This window comes from Chroicocephalus ridibundus, chromosome 7 (genome assembly GCF_963924245.1).
Source record: "Chroicocephalus ridibundus chromosome 7, bChrRid1.1, whole genome shotgun sequence".
Taxonomy (NCBI): Eukaryota; Metazoa; Chordata; class Aves; order Charadriiformes; family Laridae; genus Chroicocephalus; species Chroicocephalus ridibundus.
In genome coordinates this window covers 13,223,530-13,245,810 of record NC_086290.1, presented here as the reverse complement: position 1 = coordinate 13,245,810, position 22,281 = coordinate 13,223,530, and the positions used below count along the sequence as shown (strand labels likewise).

The 22,281-nt window shown below is 43.6% G+C and overlaps 1 protein-coding gene across 5 annotated transcripts in view; it reads left to right on the top strand.

Moving 5' to 3' along the window:
* The first annotated feature begins 307 nt into the window (after positions 1-307).
* SLC15A2 (solute carrier family 15 member 2) overlaps positions 308-22,281 on the top strand; it is a 54,895-nt gene continuing 32,921 nt past the window's right edge. Inside the window, exons 1-9 of one of the 5 annotated variants that reach the window (XM_063342610.1) lie at positions 308-429; positions 593-685; positions 5,390-5,436; positions 8,799-8,886; positions 9,510-9,651; positions 11,474-11,566; positions 12,657-12,756; positions 17,933-18,023; positions 20,214-20,291. In XM_063342610.1, coding sequence (XP_063198680.1) covers positions 637-685; positions 5,390-5,436; positions 8,799-8,886; positions 9,510-9,651; positions 11,474-11,566; positions 12,657-12,756; positions 17,933-18,023; positions 20,214-20,291 — 688 coding nt within the window. In that variant the 5' untranslated portion in view covers positions 308-429; positions 593-636. The other 4 variants (XM_063342611.1, XM_063342608.1, XM_063342609.1 and 1 more) reach the window with 4 other exon arrangements.

The following is a 22,281-nucleotide window of genomic DNA, read 5'->3' as shown; positions in this document are numbered from 1 at the left end:
GTAGATCCTGTCTAGTCACAGGTCCAGTCCCTGTTCTCATCCAGAAGTAGTAATTTTATTGAAAGATAGTGTGGCTGCAGTGCAGAGTGATTGATCGTGAACATCTGTGACAGATGCCATGCAGCCTTAGAGGCTGTATTCAAGGAGAAGGGCAGATTCCCTATGACGTTTGGGAGCTGAGCAGAGATTACTTCAGTTTGACTTCAAGATAAAAATAAATGAAAGTTTAACTATTTTATTGGTGACCAAAGGACTGCTGTTGTGAAGTGAAACATTGACAACAGGGTAAGATCGAGCGAGGATTGCTCAATGAGGTTCACGCACCAGGGGAGGTTTAGATTAGATATTAGGAAAAATTTTTACACTGAAAGGATTATCAAGCATTGGAACAGGCTTCCCAGGGAAGTGGTGGAATCATCATCCCTGGAGGTATTTAAAAGATGGGTAAACATAGTGCTTAGCAATATGGTTTAGTGATGGTTTTTGTCAGTGTTAGGTTGATGGTTGGACTCGATGATCAGAAAGGTCCCTTCCAACCTGGGCAGTTCTGTGATTCTATGACTCCATGATTCTATGATTCTATGATCTTCAGGCGCAACAGACCTGGGGTCGTCCAATGCGCAGGAAGCAGCAGGCATGGCAGAGGCGGACAGTGTGCTGCAGGCTGCAAAAGAAGTCCAAGCTGGTGAGAGAATTTTTTAAAGCTTTCTTCTTGTTAATCATAGAAGAAACTGAAGGCAAAAAGGCACCAGGAGGGATGAGAAGTTTCTCTGATTGTTACAGGTTGACTACTGACCAGATGACGGGCTCTTAAAATACAGATTAGGTACTTGATATTATAAGTGGTATTAATCTAAATACCTTTACAATTTTGAGTCTATGAGGGATGGTGAATAGAGCAGAGATGTAGGTCTGAAGACTTCTGGCATATTTTCCTGGTTGTTCAAGTGATTTGATACCTCATTTTCTTAAATTACTTTGAAGTTTGAGAGAAGTGTGCAGGCAATGGAAACCAGTCTTGATCTGTCTAAATCAGTTAAGCCATGCTCTTTCCTGTAATCAAAGAATTGGAGAAAATAAGCCAGAAGAGACCTGGAGAGGTTATCTTGTCCATCCAGGGCCATGTCATTAAGCCCAAAGTGTTGCTGGCACACATTCATTTTGCTTCTCATAACCTTATCTTGTAAAGAGAGAAAGAGGAGAGAAACACAGATGTGGTAAAAGGGCTATAAAAGTATGGCCAGTGTATATGAATTCAAAATAAGACTCATTATTAAGAGACCAGTGTGGCTGAGCTGAAAATGAAGAAGGGATTGTACCACAAGATGAATGCAGATAAAAATGAAGAGATCAGTTGAGTATAAACAGATTAATGTGCACAGTACTGCAGCAGGAAGCAATGAGAATCTGAGGACTGTAAATGCAAAGGGAAAATGCAGATTGTCTTCCTGTGGATTTGGGAACCAGAAAAAATTAAATGATGAACTGAAAGTCATAGAAAAATGTATTCATGGGAACTTCTGGCTATGCAAGGCATCTGGTAGCTGAATATTACATTTAAGCATGAATCATCCTGCAGATTCCCCACTTGCATAAAGATAACTCAGAAAAGAGGAAATTTTACAGAAAGCAGTCCTTGCTTTCGTGCTTACCTGTTGAAGTTGCTTAGCACATTATTTCACAGAAATTCAGGAGGTCACCTCGTCCATTTACCTGCTCTGGGGCAGGACCCAATACTTAGCCAGTCCCTGATACATTCTTACATATCAGATATTGGGGACTGCCCGAACCCTGCAGCCCCAGCCACACCAACTCTGATCCAGTGCTCACCTGTCCTTGCAGAAAGAGCATTTGGACAAAAGCAGCCCCAGATCTTCTTTACTGAAAATAAAGTCAGTTATTTTTCTCACCTTATCCTCAATAAAAATGGAGAATAGTTGGTCTCTGTGTCTGCTTTTCCTGTCAATGGGTAGGGGTGCCATTTGGTAGTCTTCTTTCCTGAATTTCATCTTTTTCATTCCAGGGCTGCAAAATGGTTTCTCACATTTAGCAATGTCACTTTGAGTTCATACCCTGTTTTCCCCCAGGCTTGCTGCATGCTGGTTTTGGGCACAAACATGAGCAGCACGCTGGCCGTGCTGATGTTCCCTTTGCCCACAGAAAAGCTGAGGACCTGCATGTTTCATGCCCTCCTAATCTGATGGAAAAACATTGATAGCTATTCTGAGAGGGATTTCACAGCTGCCCACTGTATGGGTATTTCATCTGGACCCTCTTTTCCTCGTGAGACATTAGAGACACTGAGCTAGGTTATATCATATCCACAGCTTCTCTAGCTGTTACACCACTTGCCCTGTCGCCAAAGAGTAAAACAGTCTGGTTTGAAGGCATTTTTTCCTATCCAAAATGGCTGTTTTTTAATCCTTATTCTTCTTTTGGTGCTTGGAAGGGATTATCTGATCAAGTATCTCTCTGGCTGTGGAGGGAACACGCCTAGGTTGTCCTAACCTTCCCTTTTAAAGGCAGTTGTGATACTTGTCCTGCTTCTGTCATTCACAAGGGAAATGGTTCAAAAACTACATTCAGCACCTGAAGGTGAACTTCACTAGGCTCTAATGATTTGAGCACAATTGAGGTATCCAAATATTCTTTAAGTGGTTTTTGTCTCATTTCACCCATATTCCTACTTGTTCATTTTAATGGTCTTGTGTATCTTGTTGCAGTTTGGGTTTTTTAGTGAAGACAAACAAAAAGGACACAACTTTTCTGGCTTCTCTGGATAAGCTTTTGTTTGCTCGTTTTCTAGTTTAAATAACAGGCTTTCATTTTCCTTCCTCTTTCTCCAATATTGACAGCATTTCTAACACCTTTTCTTATTGCCTTTTGTGTCCCCCTGCTAGCTGTAATTCGTTTTGTGCCTTAGCTTTGCAGCCTCTATCGCTCTATGCTTGATCTCTTTGTTTATACTTGTCTTCAGAAATGCCACCTTATTTCCATTTGTGGTACAATTCCTTCCTGATTTTCAGCCCAGCCGCACAGGTCTCCTTCTATTGGGTCTTATTCTGAATTCACTTGTATCTGAGGTGCTTGCAGATTTAGTCTCTTTAACTTGCTCTTGCTGTTTGCCAGGAGTTACCTTTTATTACCAGACATGTGAATTCCTATTCTCCCTTTCTGTCTCAGAAAACCTTCTGGCATTTATGCAGTGTATTTGACAAGTAATATGTTAATCCCACTGACTGATAGGGTTTTTCATGCTAGAATTAAAAAAAAAATAAATCATTTAGCTTATGTGACGCACGGCACTGTGTACACACTCAGGAAATACAGCTGCAAGATGCTGAAAATATTAAGGCATCACATTGCAGCAGCGTGGGAGCCCTGCACAGGGGATAGTGAAACCATTTCTGTCTTCCTTTTGTATTACTCCCTTAATAACTTGGCGGCTGTGTTTGCTCTGCTCATGTGTGCAAGGCACAATACAACAGGCTTCTGGGAGTTGTCTAGAGATACTTAGGGCAGTAAGAAATACCACCGAGGGCACAAAAATATTCCTGCTGCTTTGAGCACAGGGTCAGACTTGCAGGAATCAAGAGCGCACGCTAACCTGGTGTGCAGGAGACAGGACCAACGTGCACAAGCCTGTTCCTTGCACTGCCCGTTCCTTGCACTGCCCCCAAAGTTGGGTGTACTTTTGAGTCACTGTTGCCCGTGAAATGGGCTTAACAAACCCTAGCTCCCTGTTTGTGGCACCTGAGAAGTGTGACCCAAGTGAAAAGCAAGGTTGTGCGGGTGTGTAAATCACCGGGAGGGCTGAAGGTGAGGAGCTGGTCTATGGCAGTACGAGGGAGGTACCAAAGTGTTGCTTTGCCACTGCTGTAGAAGAAAAAGGGACTAAGAAATGCTTAGACCTCCCTGGCCTCATCTGAAGTTTGGGCTTCATATTTAGCTGCCCCATTGGCCCCGTGTTTAGCTGCCCAGTTAGCAGGAATGAAGCAGGATCCTTGGGGATCTTCAGAGGAAGCAATGCCAGAGCACATGAGGGAATGTGGAGAGTAATTATGCTTCCTCTGTGTGCTGTGTCACATCTGAGTTCCTTATCTAAGTGTTCTCCATGTCTTGTTAGGAATAACTGCAGCCAGATTACGGATCCGTGGTATGAGCAAAGGCCTCTTTCCTGGTTTGTCAACTGCAGACCTGGTTCCTGTGATACCCAAGCACTAGGAGCAACTCAGTACTTGAGCTAGGGATGAGTTTATGGAGACTCCTTGTACCAGCTGCAGGTTCTGGGTGTGGTCTGTACTTTTGCTGGTGATAGAAAGGAGAAATACTTGGGAAAATTCTTTGAACATTTGCCTTTTAAAGAAAGCCTGCACTGTACTGAGAATACTGCAGAGCCATAGCCACTGAGGGTGGTTTATGGGAAGGCTGTGAATTTTGCTCTGTAATTGCAACTGGCACTGGAAGAATACTGATAAAGAGCTCCTATATTCCTGTGGGAAGGGCAGGGGAGGAGGGACAACAGGGTACCTGCAGGGACCTGAACCCATATAGCTGCAGGGGGAATCCAGGGCTCCCAGCACAGTGGAGGATGCATTTGCCACATAGGGAGCCCTGAGGTGGGCTTTTGGAAAATAGGAAGTAGAGATGGGGTTTGGGGCTGCCCCTGGGTTCTGGCTGTGCCCTCTGGATTAAATTGTCCTGTCGGAAAAAGCAAGGTCATTCCAGGGAATTGGTGCAGGAATGAACCCTGGGTCACTTCACTCCTGGGACAGCAAAGAAATGATTTAACACAGTGCAGGTGTCCGTGACATCCAGCGTCCAAGGGTTTGACGTGATGAGCATTTTAGTAGTTACAACTTGGGATGGATGTGTGGCTTTTCAGTGGAATGAGATCCCTGCAGTCTCTGCAGAATAAACCTGTCATTGCCGCATCAGCAGGGAGATGCATGCTCTGCTCCTAAATCCGCAGGCTGTAGGGTTATCTGGGACCTGGGATTTTTATTCAGCTCACATCTGTTCAGCATACAGTGCTGTGCTGGGCTGGTGCACGTACGATAGCTGGGGGCATGCCAAGCAAATAGGAGGTCTGTGCCACAAAGTGCTGACAGCCCCAACCTGTGAATGATTTAGGCTACATTCCCTGACTCTTCTTGAACTCTGGAGTTGTCTTTCCTGGTAGCATCTCCCTCTCCTTTCTGTCCTGGCTGCACAAATGTGCTCAATTAGGGTTAACTCAAACTGAATCAAACTTCATGCCTGAGGTTGGAAATCTTCCCAGTCAACTCACCACAGCCACATAGCATGGTGGGAGACAAGGCGAGAGGGGAGATGAACGCTTTTCAGAGAAACGAATCCAAGGAAACTTTGTTCACTTTTATTTCTGCAGGAGATGATCCCCCCAAAGGAGATTTCCCTGTTCAGAAAAAATCCCCGGTGAGTGTTACAGCTGATTTCCTTTTCTTTGCTTTCTGCTCAGCTTGCTCGAAACATTGCAAGATCTCTGTGTTCTTTCCTCTGTTGTGCTCTGGCTAGAGACAAACACCCTTTCTTGCACAGGGTTCAAATAAGCATTAACAACTCAAGGCAAAAATCCCTCCACTAACCTGATTATGTTAAGAAAGGGCAGCTTAAAGGGAAAAATGAACTGACTGAGTCTTTGCAAAAAAGGGTAAAAGTTTTGATTGCTGCTTTTTTCTAAACACATCTTTCCTTGTGGGAAAAGACTTACTTCTCTGAAGTGGAGGGGGATGTTGTGTAGAGGAGGGAGGGAGCTGACCTGTGCATTTGCTTAGTATGATGAAACCCAGCAGGGAAGGGTCCCTAGATGCTGCAGAGCAGAAGGAAGGACAGGGACTGAGCACAGGCCGCTGATGTGTGTTACAGAGCTCAACTGTAGTGACAGAGCCTCAAGTTTACATCTTTGGACCTGATTTAGAGCCAGATTCAGCTGAATATTTTCTTGCATTACAGCTTTGAAGTTTGTGCAGCTTTGAGGCTAATTCTTGTTGAGTGCTTGACCCCTAAAATCTGTATGCTGTATTGACTTTGGGGAGAACAGGGCTTGTATTGCACCTACTTTGACTTGCAGTGTGGTAATACTTGCTTTTAAAGCCCCCAGTCAGTTATGTCATTAGCAAGCCAACTATTTAACTCACAAATTTAAGTACTGTGCAGACATTAACTATTGGATATCCAGAGCTCCTGTGAAATATTAATCTTAGTCCCATTTTCCAGCCAGTCAGCAAGGAGAGGTGAAAACAAACATCTCCTGTAACTGGCACTTTAAATGACCTTTCTTTTTTCCAAAGAAACAGGCTATCAACTTCCACAGTATCTTTAAGAGCTCCATAATCCTGCAGATCCCAGGCTTACAGTGGTAGCTAAGCACAGCAGACTATCTGTGCGCTCATGAATCCAGGCTTAGCCTCTTTGCTTTTGCCGGGGCTCTCCGCTGAGCAAGGTCCTCCTCCGCGAAAGCAAGCAAACTGCATCTGGCTCTCCGCATGGATGAAATCTGCCCACTTTTGGATGTCCAGGCAGGCCACAGGCAGGTCAGTGATACAGCAGAGAGGATACATGAGGGTTTCTGCGTGTGCTGATGCCATCTCATGACATACAAGGCAGATGGAAGTACCCCTGCTTGTAAGTCGTTGCTCTGTGCTTGTAAGCACGTACTGAGGGTGCTGGCTCAGGCACTTGGGGAGGTTTAGCTGGGAAGTCACCACCTCCCGTTCTCCTTTCCCTGCTTCCTCCTGCTCATCTGTAGGAGGTGCCCATCCCAGAGCAAGAGTGGCTGAAATGGGTCACTGCCAGGTTTTCTGTCACTGCAGGTCGCAGTGTGGCACGTGATACCTTAAACCACTGCAGCTAAATCCAGCAGGGCTTGTGCATCAGGTGCGGAGGATTGAGTTCAGGCAGCAGGGTTCCCGACACCTGGCCATCTGGGTTTGAACAGTCACACTCTGCATCTCCATCAAATGCTTTTAAATCTCATGAGTACTGATAGCGAGGTCTGTGAAAGAGATGAAGGAAAATTATCTGTGTTATATTGTTTTACTTCCAAGTTCAGAAAAAATGCTTCCAAGCACCCACAGGAAACATAATTTGCCTCTTCTGGCTTTTTTTCTTTATTATGAAAAACTTATTGGAGAAAGATATTCTCTGTGTGTGTATGTCTGTGTGTTTATGCATTTACAGCTTATACATGCCACCATTTTTAGGCTAGTCTAAAAGCAGGAGACCCCAGTACAGTTTCCAAGGGAGTCCACTCTGTCTTACAAGCCATATGCTAAGCATGATGGTTTCAGAGTGAATAATAAATGAAAGGGATAATTACATATTTACTCTAGTAAAGCAAAGAGGCCAAGGGTTTTGTAATAAAAAGGCAGCTCATAAACAGTGAAAGAAAAATATATATAAAAAGGGACAAAAATATTTGTCTTTAGAGATGCTGGGTTAAGTAGTGGAAAGCATTTGGGTTTTGTGTTTTGTTTTTTTTCCTGCCAGCCAGTCTTTTCGCTTCTGTTGCTCATGTGTAGTGTTGAGGAAGACAGTGTCATTAAGCTAGACTCTTCCAAACTTGATGCCATTGCTTTGGGAATCCAAATAAGCTCAGGTCTCTTGGTGGTGAAATAAACCTGAATACGCACATCTAATTTGGTATCTGTATTTGCATTTGGGACTCTGAGAAGAAATACAGGAACTCATTATTTCCGACATGAGGCACAGAAATGCATGTGAAGAGTTCATCTCACTTCACTAGCCCATACCATGGCTGTTTAAAACCCCAAATATAAATGCAGCTGTTAATATCACATTCCCCCCCTGCCTGCCTCGTCCCCTCCATCCCTCACCGTGGCCATCCCCTCTCTCCCGCTAATTGGCAGAGGCTGGGCAGTGTTGTGAAAACCTGCTTTCCGTGTTGCGAGGCAGTGGAGCTAAGCAGCTGGAAGCTGCTTAGCTCAGACCACAGTAGGGTAGCAAGAGGGACAGAGGCCCACACAAGGTCATGCCAAGACTCGTCTGTTTAAATGCATTTTACTTGGAAGCTGCTGATTTTTGCTGAAGTAAAGTCAGACTCAGTGAAAGAGTGGCCACACTCAGACAGGTTTGACAGTCCCATCACTGTTTCGTTTAGTTTTGATTAATAAATTGAATTATCCATAGCTATGCCAACGTTCTTGGAATATGAAATGGATGCCATGCCTGAGGGAGTGCTGGACACAGGGCTGATGCTCTGCTTCCCTGAACACAGTAGCACAGCTCGGCGCAAGCGAGGTGCAGAGATTGAGGGCAGTTGTCGCGTGGAAGGGAGCGGCTTCACGTGGAAGCAGACAGCAGCTCCCTGGGGCAAGGTCTGCTCAGACAAGGTCTGGTACTAGGAGAGGGAGCAGTTTTGAAGCGGAGTAGTAGCTTTATATGAAGTGTAGGAGAAAAGGCATCTGAAGGTGTTTTTGCATCTCAGTGGGTTTTTGTGTTGCAGCAGAGAGGCGGTAGGAACCTTCCACAGAAGTTCCTGGAGCTATGAGCATGGTGGGCTGCTGGCAGTGTGCGAATCACCGTGGAGGTCCTTGCTGGGCCCATGTCAGCCAGGCTGATTCACTGGGGAACCTTAACCAAAGCAAGATAGGCGTGGGCTCCCCTCTCTCCTTTGAGTCCAACCTACAGGCCACTCAAGCAGCAGGAGGCACCTGGTTTTTGGCCTGGACTCCTCTCCACCGCTTGGGCACTGCGGTGATATGTTGCTGGGCTGAAGGCTTTCACAGAACTGATATGTTCTCATTTGTCTCCTGCAGAAACTCTGTGGCTCCAATTACCCCCTAAGCATTGCCTTCATCGTGGTGAATGAGTTCTGCGAGCGCTTCTCCTACTATGGCATGAGAGGTATGCGGCCTGTGTCTGGGAAGTGACTTTCCCATCCTTGGGTTTCTGTACACACTGGCCTGGTGTTCCAGGGCTCTGCTGTGTGTGATCTCAGCAGTCTTTCAAAGTAAATTAGTATTTTGGGATGCAGGGATGAATAGTGTGCCCTAACATTGATGCTACACCTGCTCTGAGCCGAAGTTGTGACTAGGGAGCTCCAAATGTACCTTCCAGTCTAAATTTTTATATGATTCTCTCTCTTAAACCTGGTTTTACAGTGTGTGACATCTTTCATAGTTGTGTGCAATCAGCTTGTTTCGGAATTCAATCATACAGGCACCTAATTTGCAAATAGAAACTGTGCATAAACAGAACTACAGGTTCCGGTAAGATAAGCTAGAAAATATATTTTCCAGGTAAACATAAATGTTTATGAGCAAAGAACGCCTGATGCTCATATATCTTATTTTAGCTTTTCCTGTGTCAGGGATTATGAGGAACAGTTCTGAACGCACGATCTTTCCACAACAGTGCTCATAGCTGCTAGACAAATCAGTGGTTTTCTTGCCACTGTGATGTAGTTTCCTGCTTACCCGCAGAGATACACATTAATTATCTGATGTGATCTGCTTTTTTCCTTTTAGCTGTCCTGACACTATATTTCTTAAGCTTCTTCCACTGGGATGAGAATCTCTCCACTGCGGTGTACCATGCCTTTTCTGCGCTCTGTTATTTCACACCTGTCATTGGAGCCATCATGGCAGACTCATGGCTGGGGAAATACAAGTGAGTGAAGACATCTCTCTAATTCAGACAGCATACACCTACACCATGCAGCCTGTGCAAGGGCAGTGCTGTGTGTGCTCCTAGTTTTGAGCTAGGTCAGTGCAGCAAAGATACACTTGCGAAGGTCAGCTCCTCTCTGTTTGCTCATGCTGTTCAGTGCTCCTCTTTCACCCAAGGACCAACACGCAACAAAGCTGGAACAAATTAAATGTCATAAGCACATTTTTCCTCCACTGTCCTTCCCTACCCACCTTGAGGAAGCTGAGGTGTAGGGTGATTAACCCTCAGCTTGCCAAGATCTGCTTCTGAGAGGGATTCAAAAATGGTGAGGAAGTGGTGTCATCCTCTAGATCTCTCAGTTTCAGATAAAATGCCACTAACTATACTATATTTACTTATGCTTTCACAGCATAGGGAATGTGTGGGCACACCCATTTTTATGCCAGCGAAACCTGTGTTCACTCAAATCATCTCCCTTAGCACATAACCAGGTAAACTCTCCCTGAGTAAGTTAGGCAGTATTCCCTTCTGCTGGTAAGTTGCGGGGCCATCATCTCCCCCAGAGTGGTGGTGAGCAGCTCGATGCAGGACTTTCTTTGCTTGGCACTGTTTGCTCATTGTCTGAGGAATATTGGCAGTCAGAGCGATGAAGTGCAGCCGAACCCTTCTCTCTAGGACTAAGCACATCTGGCAGAAGAGTCTCAACAGAAAAAAAAACAGGTGCCCTATACCTTTCCAGCAGAAAGTTCTTAAGGAGATATCAATGTTCTTTTTTTCTTTGTCCTCAATTTTAATCATTCTCTTGTCCCTTTGAATGAAAAAAAATAACAGTGGCGGTTTATTAACTTCATTATTTAAGGTCACCTAGCAATGTTCATTGGTATTTCACAATATCTGTTTTGCAGCATGGTGTTGTGAGAAGGTAAATCCTTATGCAGACTTTTGTGCATCAGGCAGGAGACTTTCCCTGGAGTAATCCCTGTGACTGAATGGGAGGTGGCTTTTGCTGTAGTAGCTGGACCAATATCGAGGACAGGATAACAGATTAGAGGGGCTTTTCGGAATGATGTGATGTGGCCCTAAATTAGCTATTGCAACCAAGGTTTGGATGTGTCAAGGACCACTTCTGTACTCAAAGTTCATAGGGCTTCTTCTAGTACCTCTGTCCTAACAAGTCCTTCTACTCCCTCTGTGTGTGTCTAGTCTGCACATAAATACATAGACATCTCTTAATCCTGGAGATAATGAAGGAATGGAATACACTCAAGAGTCTGATCCTCCTAGTCAGAGTTCTTCTCCCTTACCAAGACATGGGAGGCAGATAGATGAACTCAGTCCTTCAGAGGTACTCGTAGTGGGGAAACCACACTCCTAATTCAGGTGAGTTAGTTGGGTGGGTTCAATGTGGGCAACAGTCCCTGTAGATGCCTTCTGGTCAAGGGATTCGCTTAGGCATGTGCTACATAATGCCAATTATTAGTAATCTGGAAATTGAGTTGAACCTGAACAGTGCTTTTGTATTTGCAGCCTTCCATGCATGACAAGATTGGAACATTTTTAGTTTATTCTGCTCAGCAACATCTACAAAGAAAGCAGGGGCTATCCCTCCTTAGTCTGAGCCCGTTTGCCTATCCCTTTTTTCCAGTGCACTCAGTATCGACACAAAAGAGTTATAGCTGCCTGCTATACTGGTGGTATGAACAAACCAGCTCCTTGTGTATCTGCCAAGTAGACCTGCTGTATCAGGAAGCACAGGTGCGCTCTGTTTTCGGATTGTACATCACCCAGCACCTTCAGTCACTGCTGTTTGCTTTCCTCACAGGACGATCATCTACCTCTCCATTGTGTATGTGGTTGGCCATCTGATAAAGTCAGTCGGTGCAATTCCATCCCTAGGCAACCAGGTGGTTCATGTGTAAGTAGCTGTTGAAACCACAGCACTGTAGTAGGTTGTGATGGTAGCTGGTTTACCCAGAACTATAATTCATTTAAATGATCTCCATCAGGCCAGCAGTTTGGAGGCTGTGCATGGGTTGCTTTTATCAGGGAAGGGTTTGGGATATCTGAGTAAGAATAGAAGGGTGGATCTAGAGTGTGGATGCACCAGAAGGAGTTGGAAACCACCACAGAGACTCTAAGCCCTTTGAAATAGGGACCTCTGGTCACCCCTCTCTGCTATACCATGCTAGTGGAGTTTGGCCTCCTCCATCCAGCTGCCTGCGACAGGCTCATTCCTCCCTCATTTCCTCATCAGCATGTCTGTCCAGCTCACCAAGGTTCCCCTGTCTGCATGGAAGCACAAAACCAAAGATGTATTTTCTGATGTGACAGAGTCTATCTCTTCCATAGGGTAGAACCATTCTTGCTCTCTAGATTCTGAGCTGATAGGCTTGTCAGAGTAGTACCCCAGCTGGCATCTATGAAACCACCAGGCTATTTTTGCCTAGGTGGTCACAGCTCTAAAAGTGTGCACATGCAGGCAGGAGCACATCTTATTTACAGAAGTTTCCTTTTGTCCCTGGCCAGTCCTGACACTCCTGTTCCCTACAGACTTAATCTGTCTGGCCAGCAATGGTATTTTGAGGAGTACTAGGAGTTAGAAAGCATCCTAGAATGAGCCTAATTCAAACAGTTTGTCTATGCTTACCCAAGCTGGAAGGGTACAGGAAAAAGCTTTTTAAATTTTTATTTATTTATTTATTTTTCTCAATTGATCTCTGCAATCTTTTGTTCTCATATGAGTGAAAAATAATCCCATGGATTTTTGATCTCTAGTATGTCCATTGGGCCTCAGAACAGCAAGAAACTGACAAAAGCAGTTTCGTTAGTTGGTACTGAATGCAGAAAGGAGGATAGTTCTTTTTTTTCACACTTACCTGGCTCATCATCACTATCCATGTGTAAAAGGCAATAATACCAGAGGAATCATGGTTGGGTGGCACTAAAATGCTCTCATAAGCACTGGAAAGGTTCTGCAACAGTGATATTTTTGTTCTTGCATGAAGGATCCTGTCTATGGTTGGTCTGTTTTTGATCGCCCTTGGAACGGGAGGTATCAAGCCCTGTGTCTCTGCATTTGGTGGGGACCAGTTTGAAGAGGAACATGTAAGATTTCTTTTCTTTCCTAAAATCTGCAGTGTCTACTTACTTTATGAGGATTTTTATGTGATCACATCCTGTTGTACTAGAATAAGGGCCAGTTTGCTAGGAAAAGATGTAGTAATATGTGAAGTAGGAGGGTTTGCATAAAACTTGAGAGGATCTGGATGCTTCCGGAAAGGAACATGACACCAGAACAGGACTGATATCAGGAAGGATAGGTCATAATTGCATCAAATCATCTAAATGTTAAATGGACATCAGAGTAGTTGGAAAATCCTGTATCATGTATCGTGGAACTGTAGCCATTCCTGAACCAGTATAACAGGGGTGATTATAATGCACTGCAATGGAATACAGCAAATGAAAGAGAAAATTGTAGCACCAGCCTATGCTTCCTTGAGAACTTTCCCTCAAATCAGTCATAGTCTGTGTCTTAGATATTGTTCAGAAATAACTGTAGGAAATTCCAGTCTTTTGAAAGTCGTGCTGGTACCACATCTATCCAGAATGTTTTCTATATATTCCAGAACAGAAAGTTCTGAAGAGTTGGAAAAAATGTTTCTTTTTAGCTCTTTGTGCTTTGCATCCTGTGAATTGTAGTCCAGTTGCTTCGTATCCTCATTCTCTATCATGAGTGCTTAGCTCCTCACCTGCACTAATTTCAGACTCCCATTATGAAGCACAGTGGCTCAACCAGGGATAAGGTGGTGCTTAAAGAAGTGAAGCAGGTCAGGAAATACTAAGCTTCAGGCAAAATGTTAAATTTTCAAATTGACCTGAAATAAAACACTTAGATTACGTTGACCTAACACACAAATAAAAAATTCAGTTTTCTCCGTGACAGCATTCAAATCAGCAACTTCTGTGCATGGCACAAATCCTCAAATATATAGAAGGCCACTGCTACAAGAAGGAAAATAAATGTTGGGGTCTGTGATGACTAGGCTTAAACTCAAGGAGGATTATTTAGGACTGACAGTAGGAAAAATTTTCCAGAAATAGATCTAGAGAAGCACTGAAAAAGACTAGGACCTTTGGGAGATGGAAATTCCCATCAATGGAGGCACTGAAGAAGGACATTAGACTAACGGTCTGTCAGGAAAGGCACTGGTAGAATTGGACAAAGGATAGCTTCTTGGCTGTGGACAAGGGATGGGATCCCTGTAGAGCATTTTGCTCTTTATCTTTTGCAGTGCCCTAGCATATAGTCAGCATTTAATGAACAAATAATACAGACTAGAATGTTTATTTTAAAATTTTGGGGAGACTTGTGCTTTCTGCACATGAACTGTGTGATGATGAAGTGATGAAGCTTATAGTTACTAAGGAGTAACAAAACACGGGATGTTTCATGGTCACTTGTTCAAAGCAGATCCTTCTGTGGGCACGTTCATCCTGTGCTGTCAGTTGGACCTGGTGCTTTAGAGGATGCCGCAGAAGAGGGAGCAGCCATTATCTAGTGGTCACCAGCCTCCCCAGTTGGCACAACTCTGACCAACAACAACAGGCTGGCAGTACAGCACACGCGCTCTGGGAATGCGGTGTGTGCATACTAGCATGTGGGCATCACAGCTTGCAGTGCCAATAGCTGTCCCCAGAGGATTCTAAGAGGTGTTACTGCAGCGTTTTCAGAAGTGCTACTTCTATGAATATTAATGATTAATAATGTTTATCCAGCATCTTTCAATTACCACCTAATTACAGTATGATAATATGTACCACTTATCTTCAGTGTTTTATAGACTTCGGCTAATGAATCTCAGCACCCCAGCCAGGCACATACATATTATTATCCCAAATTTACAAGCACAAGTGAGTTGCAGAGAAAAACCTGAATTGCCCGTGGTTGTGTGGGCCTGTACCCATTCTCCAGCATTCAGACTACACCTCTCCAACAAATTTGTCAAATACTAAGGCTCAAACATTCACCTGTGTGTTGCCTTCAAGAAAAACTAATTTAGAGAAAGAAAACTGTAAAAAGCCTTCTGATAAGGACAATGCGTTCTGCTCTATTAATTCTTTTCAGAATAGAAAGTTTTGTATTTTACCATTTTGAAATGACTTGGCCTTTCAGAAGGAAAAAAAAAATGTTTTATGCTATGTGATAGGAATTTAAGTCTTGAAAATTGGAATGAGAAGTTTTGATTTTGTAAGGAATGAAAGGTTTGGGGCCAACCAGAATATTTCTCCCCCCCGGAGTGCTGTTTGAGAGGACTTATGTTTTTCATCTTCCACTCCAGGTAGGATGAAATAAGATTTGAAAATACCAAATTAAATGAAGCATTTGATTCCCCCTTAGTTTTCAGGACACCAATAAACTTCAGCTGACCCTTAAGTGCACAGGCTTAGTTGTTCCATCTGGAAACTAGGGATGTGGTAGTTCTGTATATAAAATGAATAAATAAATTGCCCGTGCTATTCCCATGTAGAGATAAATTTATGTTTTGAGGTAAATGCACACCATCGGTCTGTTTTTCTTTTAAGTACTTTATGAGTGTAATAGTATTGGATCTGCCACTTTGTGTAGTGCTACTAGAAACAGTGATGGAGACTGATTCAGCAGGAGGTCAGATAGGGAAAGTAGATTTATCTGCAGGAGATTTCCAAGCATCTTTGTCTGTGGGATTAGGAATCCAAGCTAAAAATGCCTGAACCAAATGATATTTATGATATGTTATATGAATGCGAAGGCTGCTGTGCATATTAATTAAGGATAAAAGCTGCTTTCCAACAGTGTGATATGGTGTTTAAGGTACTAAATAGCTTTCTCTTTGTTTCTTTATTTTCCGGTTGCCAAGGAGATCAGGATTATCATGTACAGTACCTTTTCTCAAATTAGCTAATCCAAATCATGTTGTTAATGTATGTCTGCTCTAAAGATTAAGAAAATAGGGAGGGAATTCTCTTTTCCAATCAGTGTAATTTGCAAGCTGCTGGGTCATTATTTTTGTACTCCTGCTTTTCTCTGACCATTTTTTCCCATCACTGAAATCTGAAAATGTGTGAAACAAAATGCCCCAAATTCTTTATGCATCACTACCCTCTTCTCTTACCAGCACGTTCTTTTTAGTAATTGTTACTCTAGACTTTATCATGTTGAGAGCTGCATGCTTGAGTTTTTCTCAGGTCTCAGAAATTCTGAGTTGCTCAGATATAAAGGGTTAGAGATATGGCATGAGAATTTGAGTAGAAGAGGGCAGGACTGTGAGGACTCTCCTGCACCGCCCATATCAAGCCATGGCAGGGCTACTCGGAGCAGGACAGGTTGCTGAGGCTGCTCATTTCTCTAGATTTCCTTAACTAGTCACAAAGGTAGAATGAAGAAGAAAACACACTCATATTAGCTTAGCAGTAGAAAGTTGCAGGTAATAAAAAACACTGGTAAGGACAGAAATGGAGTATAAGAGATAGTAAGACCCAGTGCTGTTTGCTGTTAAGCATGGGAATATGCCATAGAGATGATTATTATAAGGCTTACACATCCTTTAATCCATGACAAACCATTTCGGAGTAATGTATGGATTAAATTGCCTGGGACATGCTAGGAAATAAAATTGTGGAAGAGCCAAAAGCTCAAGTTGATGGGGTCTTCATAGCTGTGCTGGGGCGAGGCAAAAAGCCCTTAATCCAAGTAAGGGGACCCCCAGAATCCTTGGTGGGTGGCAGTGGGAAGCAAGGGGCTCTCTCCCTCACCTTCCCAGTACCCGCTTCACAAGGGGACAAAAAGAAAAGCCCTCTCACACCCTCCCACCTGCCCACCTTCCCTGCAGTAATCCCCTGTGGTAAGAGGCTTCTTGCCAAATGAAGCTGCAATATTTCCTGTTGGCTGCACCATTAGTCACGGGAAGTTTTGTTACATTTTTGGATCCCAGGCTTCATTCCTTAAGAGCTGTTCTCTTTTAGCTGCCTGCAATTCTTCACATTTTCTCCCGTTTTATAGCTCTGTGAATATTGTTGTCTCAGGGAGCAGGAGGAAGCAGGACATATTAGAAAGAGAGGGGACAGAACCAGGCCCCTGAGGAGCTTTCTTACACTCAACTAAGTAAAGGATTCGCATTCACATGATGCACAAGTCCTAGACGTGTGGCTCAAGGTGCCCTAAGGAGCTTCTGCCAGGCACCAAGCCATGTACCAAGCAATTTTCCCACTTTACAGGACCTAGTGAAAGCTGGGAACAAAGCCTAGACATATATGGAATATATTGGCAACCTGGGCCAGGGCTGTCCTTAAATGCTGGTTTCACCAACTCAGGTGTCCCATAGGTGGTGATACAGATGAGCGTGGGGTAGGTCAGGTAGCCTGCTCTTCTTCCTCCACTCTGCTGGCCCACCCAGGCACGGGGAAGAGGTTTAGCACTATGTATGTTCATACGACTGTGTGTGTATGTCTCCCTCACAAACACGAAGAGACTGCTCTTGGTTGAATGCCTTCACGCATTACTCCTGCAAAAAGGACCAAACTCTGCATGAAGTTCCTGATTCCTTCCAAATTATGAATTATATAGGAGGAAAGAAGATCAACAGGAATCCTTTGACTATATGAACTATAATATGTTACAACATCAGTTAAATTCTGAACTGTTTCTCTTAAGAGTTCATCCCTCCACCAGGCTCATGAATTTGCTCCCGTAGATTTAATTTACCCTATTAGTTTGAGGTTGACTGGCCTCAGCTTGGTAATCTCCTGTGTGATGGATACCTCTCATTTGCTGGCACTCTCTCATCTATGCTGTCATTACTAGCTCCTCAAAACACACAGGTTTCTTTTTCTATTTCTGCACAGGAGAGGAGGGGAAAAAAAAAAAGAGCTCAGACATGGGAAGAAATTATGAGCTTGTCAAACTGTGCCAAATTGGATTGAATTAGGTGACAGAGGATCTGAATCATGCTACTTGTTCTGAATAAGTAAATGCTCTCCCCTCCTTCCAGTCTCACAACACTCTCGAAGCAGTGGCTTTTCCTCTGAAATGCCAAAAAGCCCCAAAGCGCTTCTCAAGTAGCGTGAGCTGATTTGTGTGAGCATTTACCATCACCTGAACGCAAGCATGTTTGCTTAACATTTTATGCGCTGCGTGTCAATATTTACCCAGCCTTCCTAACAAGAGAATTGATAGTGTTCAATCTGCAAGCCCAATGCTGTGCATTAGCCGTGACATTGATATTGTCTTCTCTTGTTTTAGACCTCGGAGAGAAACAAGTTTTTTTCCATCTTCTATTTATCCATTAATGCTGGAAGTTTGATCTCCACGTTTGTAACTCCTGTGTTAAGAGGTCAGTGTTGATTTAGAATAAGACAATAAATTAGCTGCCCTCTGACTACTCTGCTGTGCATAGTTAGGCTTTTATGACAACTGAATAGCAGAAATTATATTATCTGTGGAGTGGGCAGTGTATTGCATTTACGCCTTGTTAATCCTGTCGTAGCAGTGTAACAGATTTATAGTACTAACAGACAAGTCACAGAAACTATATTCCTGGTTGTATTTCAAAGCCAGCCTGAACTGTAGAATTAAAATATGAAAGGCGGAAGGACCTATATGATCATCTAATCCTCCCCATTGCCATTGAAGTGTTATTTCTCTGTCTTGCCTGCAGGTAACCTGTGGATGGGAACTGATCTCTGCTATCCTGTGTAGGAGTCAGGGATGAAAAACTTAGCGGGGCTGGTTTTGAAATCCTACCTTCTCCCTCCCACAGGGTGCTGCTGACTTCTGGAGGGCTCTGTCCTGGCACCCAGGCATGTCTGCGTGGGTCTGCTTGCAAGATTGCAGCCCTGAGCAACTAGCTTTGAAGACAAAGCACAGGCCTATGCCCCATTTAAGACCTACTTTATATTCTAGCCAGCTTGCACAACCCCTTTTAGTCCCTGAGTCTTGCTGCACTTACTTCATTGTATCGCAGCGCCTAGAATCCAAAGGGATTGGCACGCTCTAAATACAGACACAGAAGCAGAGCGGCAGGCCATAGGCAATGGGGATGGGGACAGGGACACCGTAGGCTTTACGCTTAGTAGCAATTTTTTTCATTCCATCCCATGGCCTCCAGGTAGCTCTCTCCAGGAAGCTTAACACTTGTTCAGAGTGATTATTTTAACAGGCCATTCATTTCACAAGGCTTTGGACAATTGTGCTTGTCTCTTATTTACGCCATGTGTATGGGCAAAGACAAATGCTGTATCTCTTGCTCTTTCTCTGTTGTCCCCAGGTCAGCATTCTGTTGGGAAGGGGCTTTTGCTCAATGTAGTGAGTGGGCAGATGAAAATCCAGTCCCCTTTGAACATCAAAACTTGTGCCAATATAGCCTAGCAATAAAGTAGTTGCAACATGGAAATGAGGTGGAGAGGATAGGGGAAGAGTAAAATTTCTGTGAAGTTTGAAAGCTTTTCTTGGAAGAGCAAGAAGTGCAGTTCATGGACATTTGGCAGAAATGTGGAATATATACTTTTTAGGTGAAGTCCAACTCAATTTTGCATGTCAAAAGTTCAGTATGCCCATAATGTCTCACTGCCAGCTTTGTTGGATTTCAGCTAATTTGCTGAAAATAAGTAAATAAATGCTATGCACGCACACAGCTATGCAGCTGACTGTGACTGCCCAGGGACAACAAACAGGAACATGTGAAGGCTTCATGGGTTGGTTTCCTGTTAACTCTATTGGCTTACGTTAGCCATTTTGATATTACTCCATGTCAGAATGCAGTAACTTGTCGCCACTGGCATACAAACACAGACCCTGTTGCTGGCTTGCTGTTTGTAACTGGGCTTCTAAATTCATGTGGTGCAAGAACTGACCTGGTCCAAGAGGGGCAGGGTTTCAGTGAACCATGGCTCAGATCAGTCAAAGCCATGCTGTAACAAACCTGACTTCCTGATGGGTTATAGCAAGACATGACATTTAGAGCAGGCTTCCTCTAGTGAGAGTGCAAAGGTGACGAGAAAGGGAACTGGAGTGTTAAAACTAATCCTGTGCACCCACTTATTCAGTAGGGGTATTGGCTTCCACTTTGTCCACTGTACGTAGCTATGAAATCAGATTCAGGTTTTTAGCTCAATAAATCGTGCATCTGGCACAAATAATGTGGAAACACAATACTAGTTATTTATATCTAGGCAAATACAGAATGGCGTCAGGTTATTTTAAATGTTGTGGGTTTTTTCCAGATTACCTACCAGATTCCAGTACCTACTACTTTTTTCTACCTGTTTGTCTGCCCCCTCCCTTCTACCATTCTCATCAGTAGCCCATTATCAGCTGCTTTTGCTGGCAGACACTAACCCTGCTTCCAAATTGTCTTCATCAAGGGAGGACAACTGTTTCAAGGAGATTCAATTCACAGTGTCAAGCACCAGCAAAGAAGATTTAAAGCCAGGGGAAGTGACTGATTTAGGGGAAGCAAATCAAAGGCCCCAGTAACATAAGTCTGACTGTAATGAAGTGCTTTTATTTCTGACTACTTTTTCAGGAGATGTGAAATGTTTTGGAGAGGATTGTTACGCACTGGCTTTTGGTGTCCCAGCAGCACTGATGGTGTTGGCGCTTGGTGAGTGGAAAGAATAATGCTTGTAACAGGATTTACTATTTTTGAGTGCATGGATAGGTGAAAAAATGCACAAATTCACTTGCTTTGTATGGATACTACAATGGGAAATTCAAGGGTTCAAGGTCACCCAACAATTCCACAATTCAGAACAGCAAGAAAAATCACTAGTTCACTTAGTGGTGGGCAGACCATGGTTTTACTGCAATCCTTTATCACGATATTGATGAGAAGGTGGTCTGGTGGATGTTTCAAAATACAATTGCCTTGCTCTATAAAGCAAAGGAAGGCTCCAAAATGATTCTCCTGATGGCTTACAGCTTTGCCTATAGGCAGGCTTGGCCTTTGAACTGCAATCTGAGCAGTCCTCAAAGATCCCCAGTTTATAGAAGAGAAGCTTAGCATACCACTTCTAACCTTTCCACAGGCTCTTTGCAGCTTGGGGCCATCTTTAATGGCTCTGACTTCTGCTTCAGAATCTATGCACCACACAGAAATCGCAGAAGGAGCTGAATGAGATGTTACTTTATTCTGAGCTGTTTCATTTTGCTTGGCTGAAGTAATTCCCACAATTACAGTGACAGCTTATTATTATTCAGTTGGAATAAAAAGCCCTTATTGTCCAAGTGTAAGGAGGCAGCCGCAATCACCGTGCTTCCTAAAGCTTGCATCTTAGCCCCATTAATGTACTTGTCAAGATTTCTTCTTCATCCCTCATAAAATACTCAGCAATTTCCACATTCATACTGTTACTGCTTGGTAGCCAATACGGAGGACACCCCATTATCTTTAGTTCCACAGTTGCAAGCTGCTGAGGGGAGCAGTCCCCTTATTATGCTGCATTTGAGAGGTTTTGACACAGCATGGGTTGACTTCTCATTCAGCTTGTTAACTTAATTGAGAGACCAAACAATTGTGTGATTTCAGCACGGCATCTGTGATTTGAGAGGTTCGTCCCCCAGAGAATGTGAATGTTTCTCTCTCCCCTCGAACTTTCATCAGAGAGAAGAATCAGGACACTGGAATAAAGTCATCAGGCCATAGCTAACGTTACAGCAATTATTTTCAAAAAAATGCATGGTCACGGGCCTGAGAAGCTTGGTTTTTCCCCTGTGGCCTATTCCTATCAGTTTAAGGCAGCACAGGCTCCTCCATGCATCATTGTGTGAAGAATGTTTCTAGCAGGGTAATATCTGCCCAGGGGAAAATGGACGTGTGAATATTGCAGTTTTGGTGAGGGCATCAATCGAAATGTGCTTTTAGCTAGTGTCCTGCTGCCAGATTCCATGGCCTGCCCAGCAAAGCAGCTCTGTGTTCTTTTGTAACACGCTAAAATGCTCTTGGAAGTGATATATTTGACTATGTGAGCAGCATGCAGAACTGGAGAAAATACCCTTTCAAATATGACTGGCCCTCTTTCTCAGGATGATGGAAAGCAAGGATAGATTTAGAGGCAAAATGGAAATCTTATAGAGCAAGATTTTCTGTGTTCCTTCAGTTTCTGAAAGATGGGGGAAGATTCATACTATTTCATTCCAAATGCCAAACCTAATGCAGGAACCTCAGTTCCCAAATGAGTCAATGGCATCACCAGAAGGTATTCCAGCAAACCTAAAGAATCATGTTTTAGAGGCACCAACACATCCACAAGGAGATGCTAAAAATTAGGTAGTGCAACTACCCACTCTGGGTGACTTTGGACAAGTGTCTTTCAGTGTGACTCACCTAAACTGACTTCAGAGTTCTCTCTGACAGTTCTGCAAGTCAAAACTCGATGCAAATGGTCTTCATAGTCAGAAAAGAGAAATGGTGAGTTTCCTGCAGTGTCCTGTGCCTCCTGTGCTAGGACAGAGGTGCAGGCTTTTCTCCACTGGCTGTGGACTGACCCAGAAAATTGGGTTAGTTTAAAACATTGAGGTTGGTTTGTTATATGGATTTTATGCTCAGCTTTTGTTATTCTTGTCCCTGCCTAACATCTTTGGAATTGCAATGT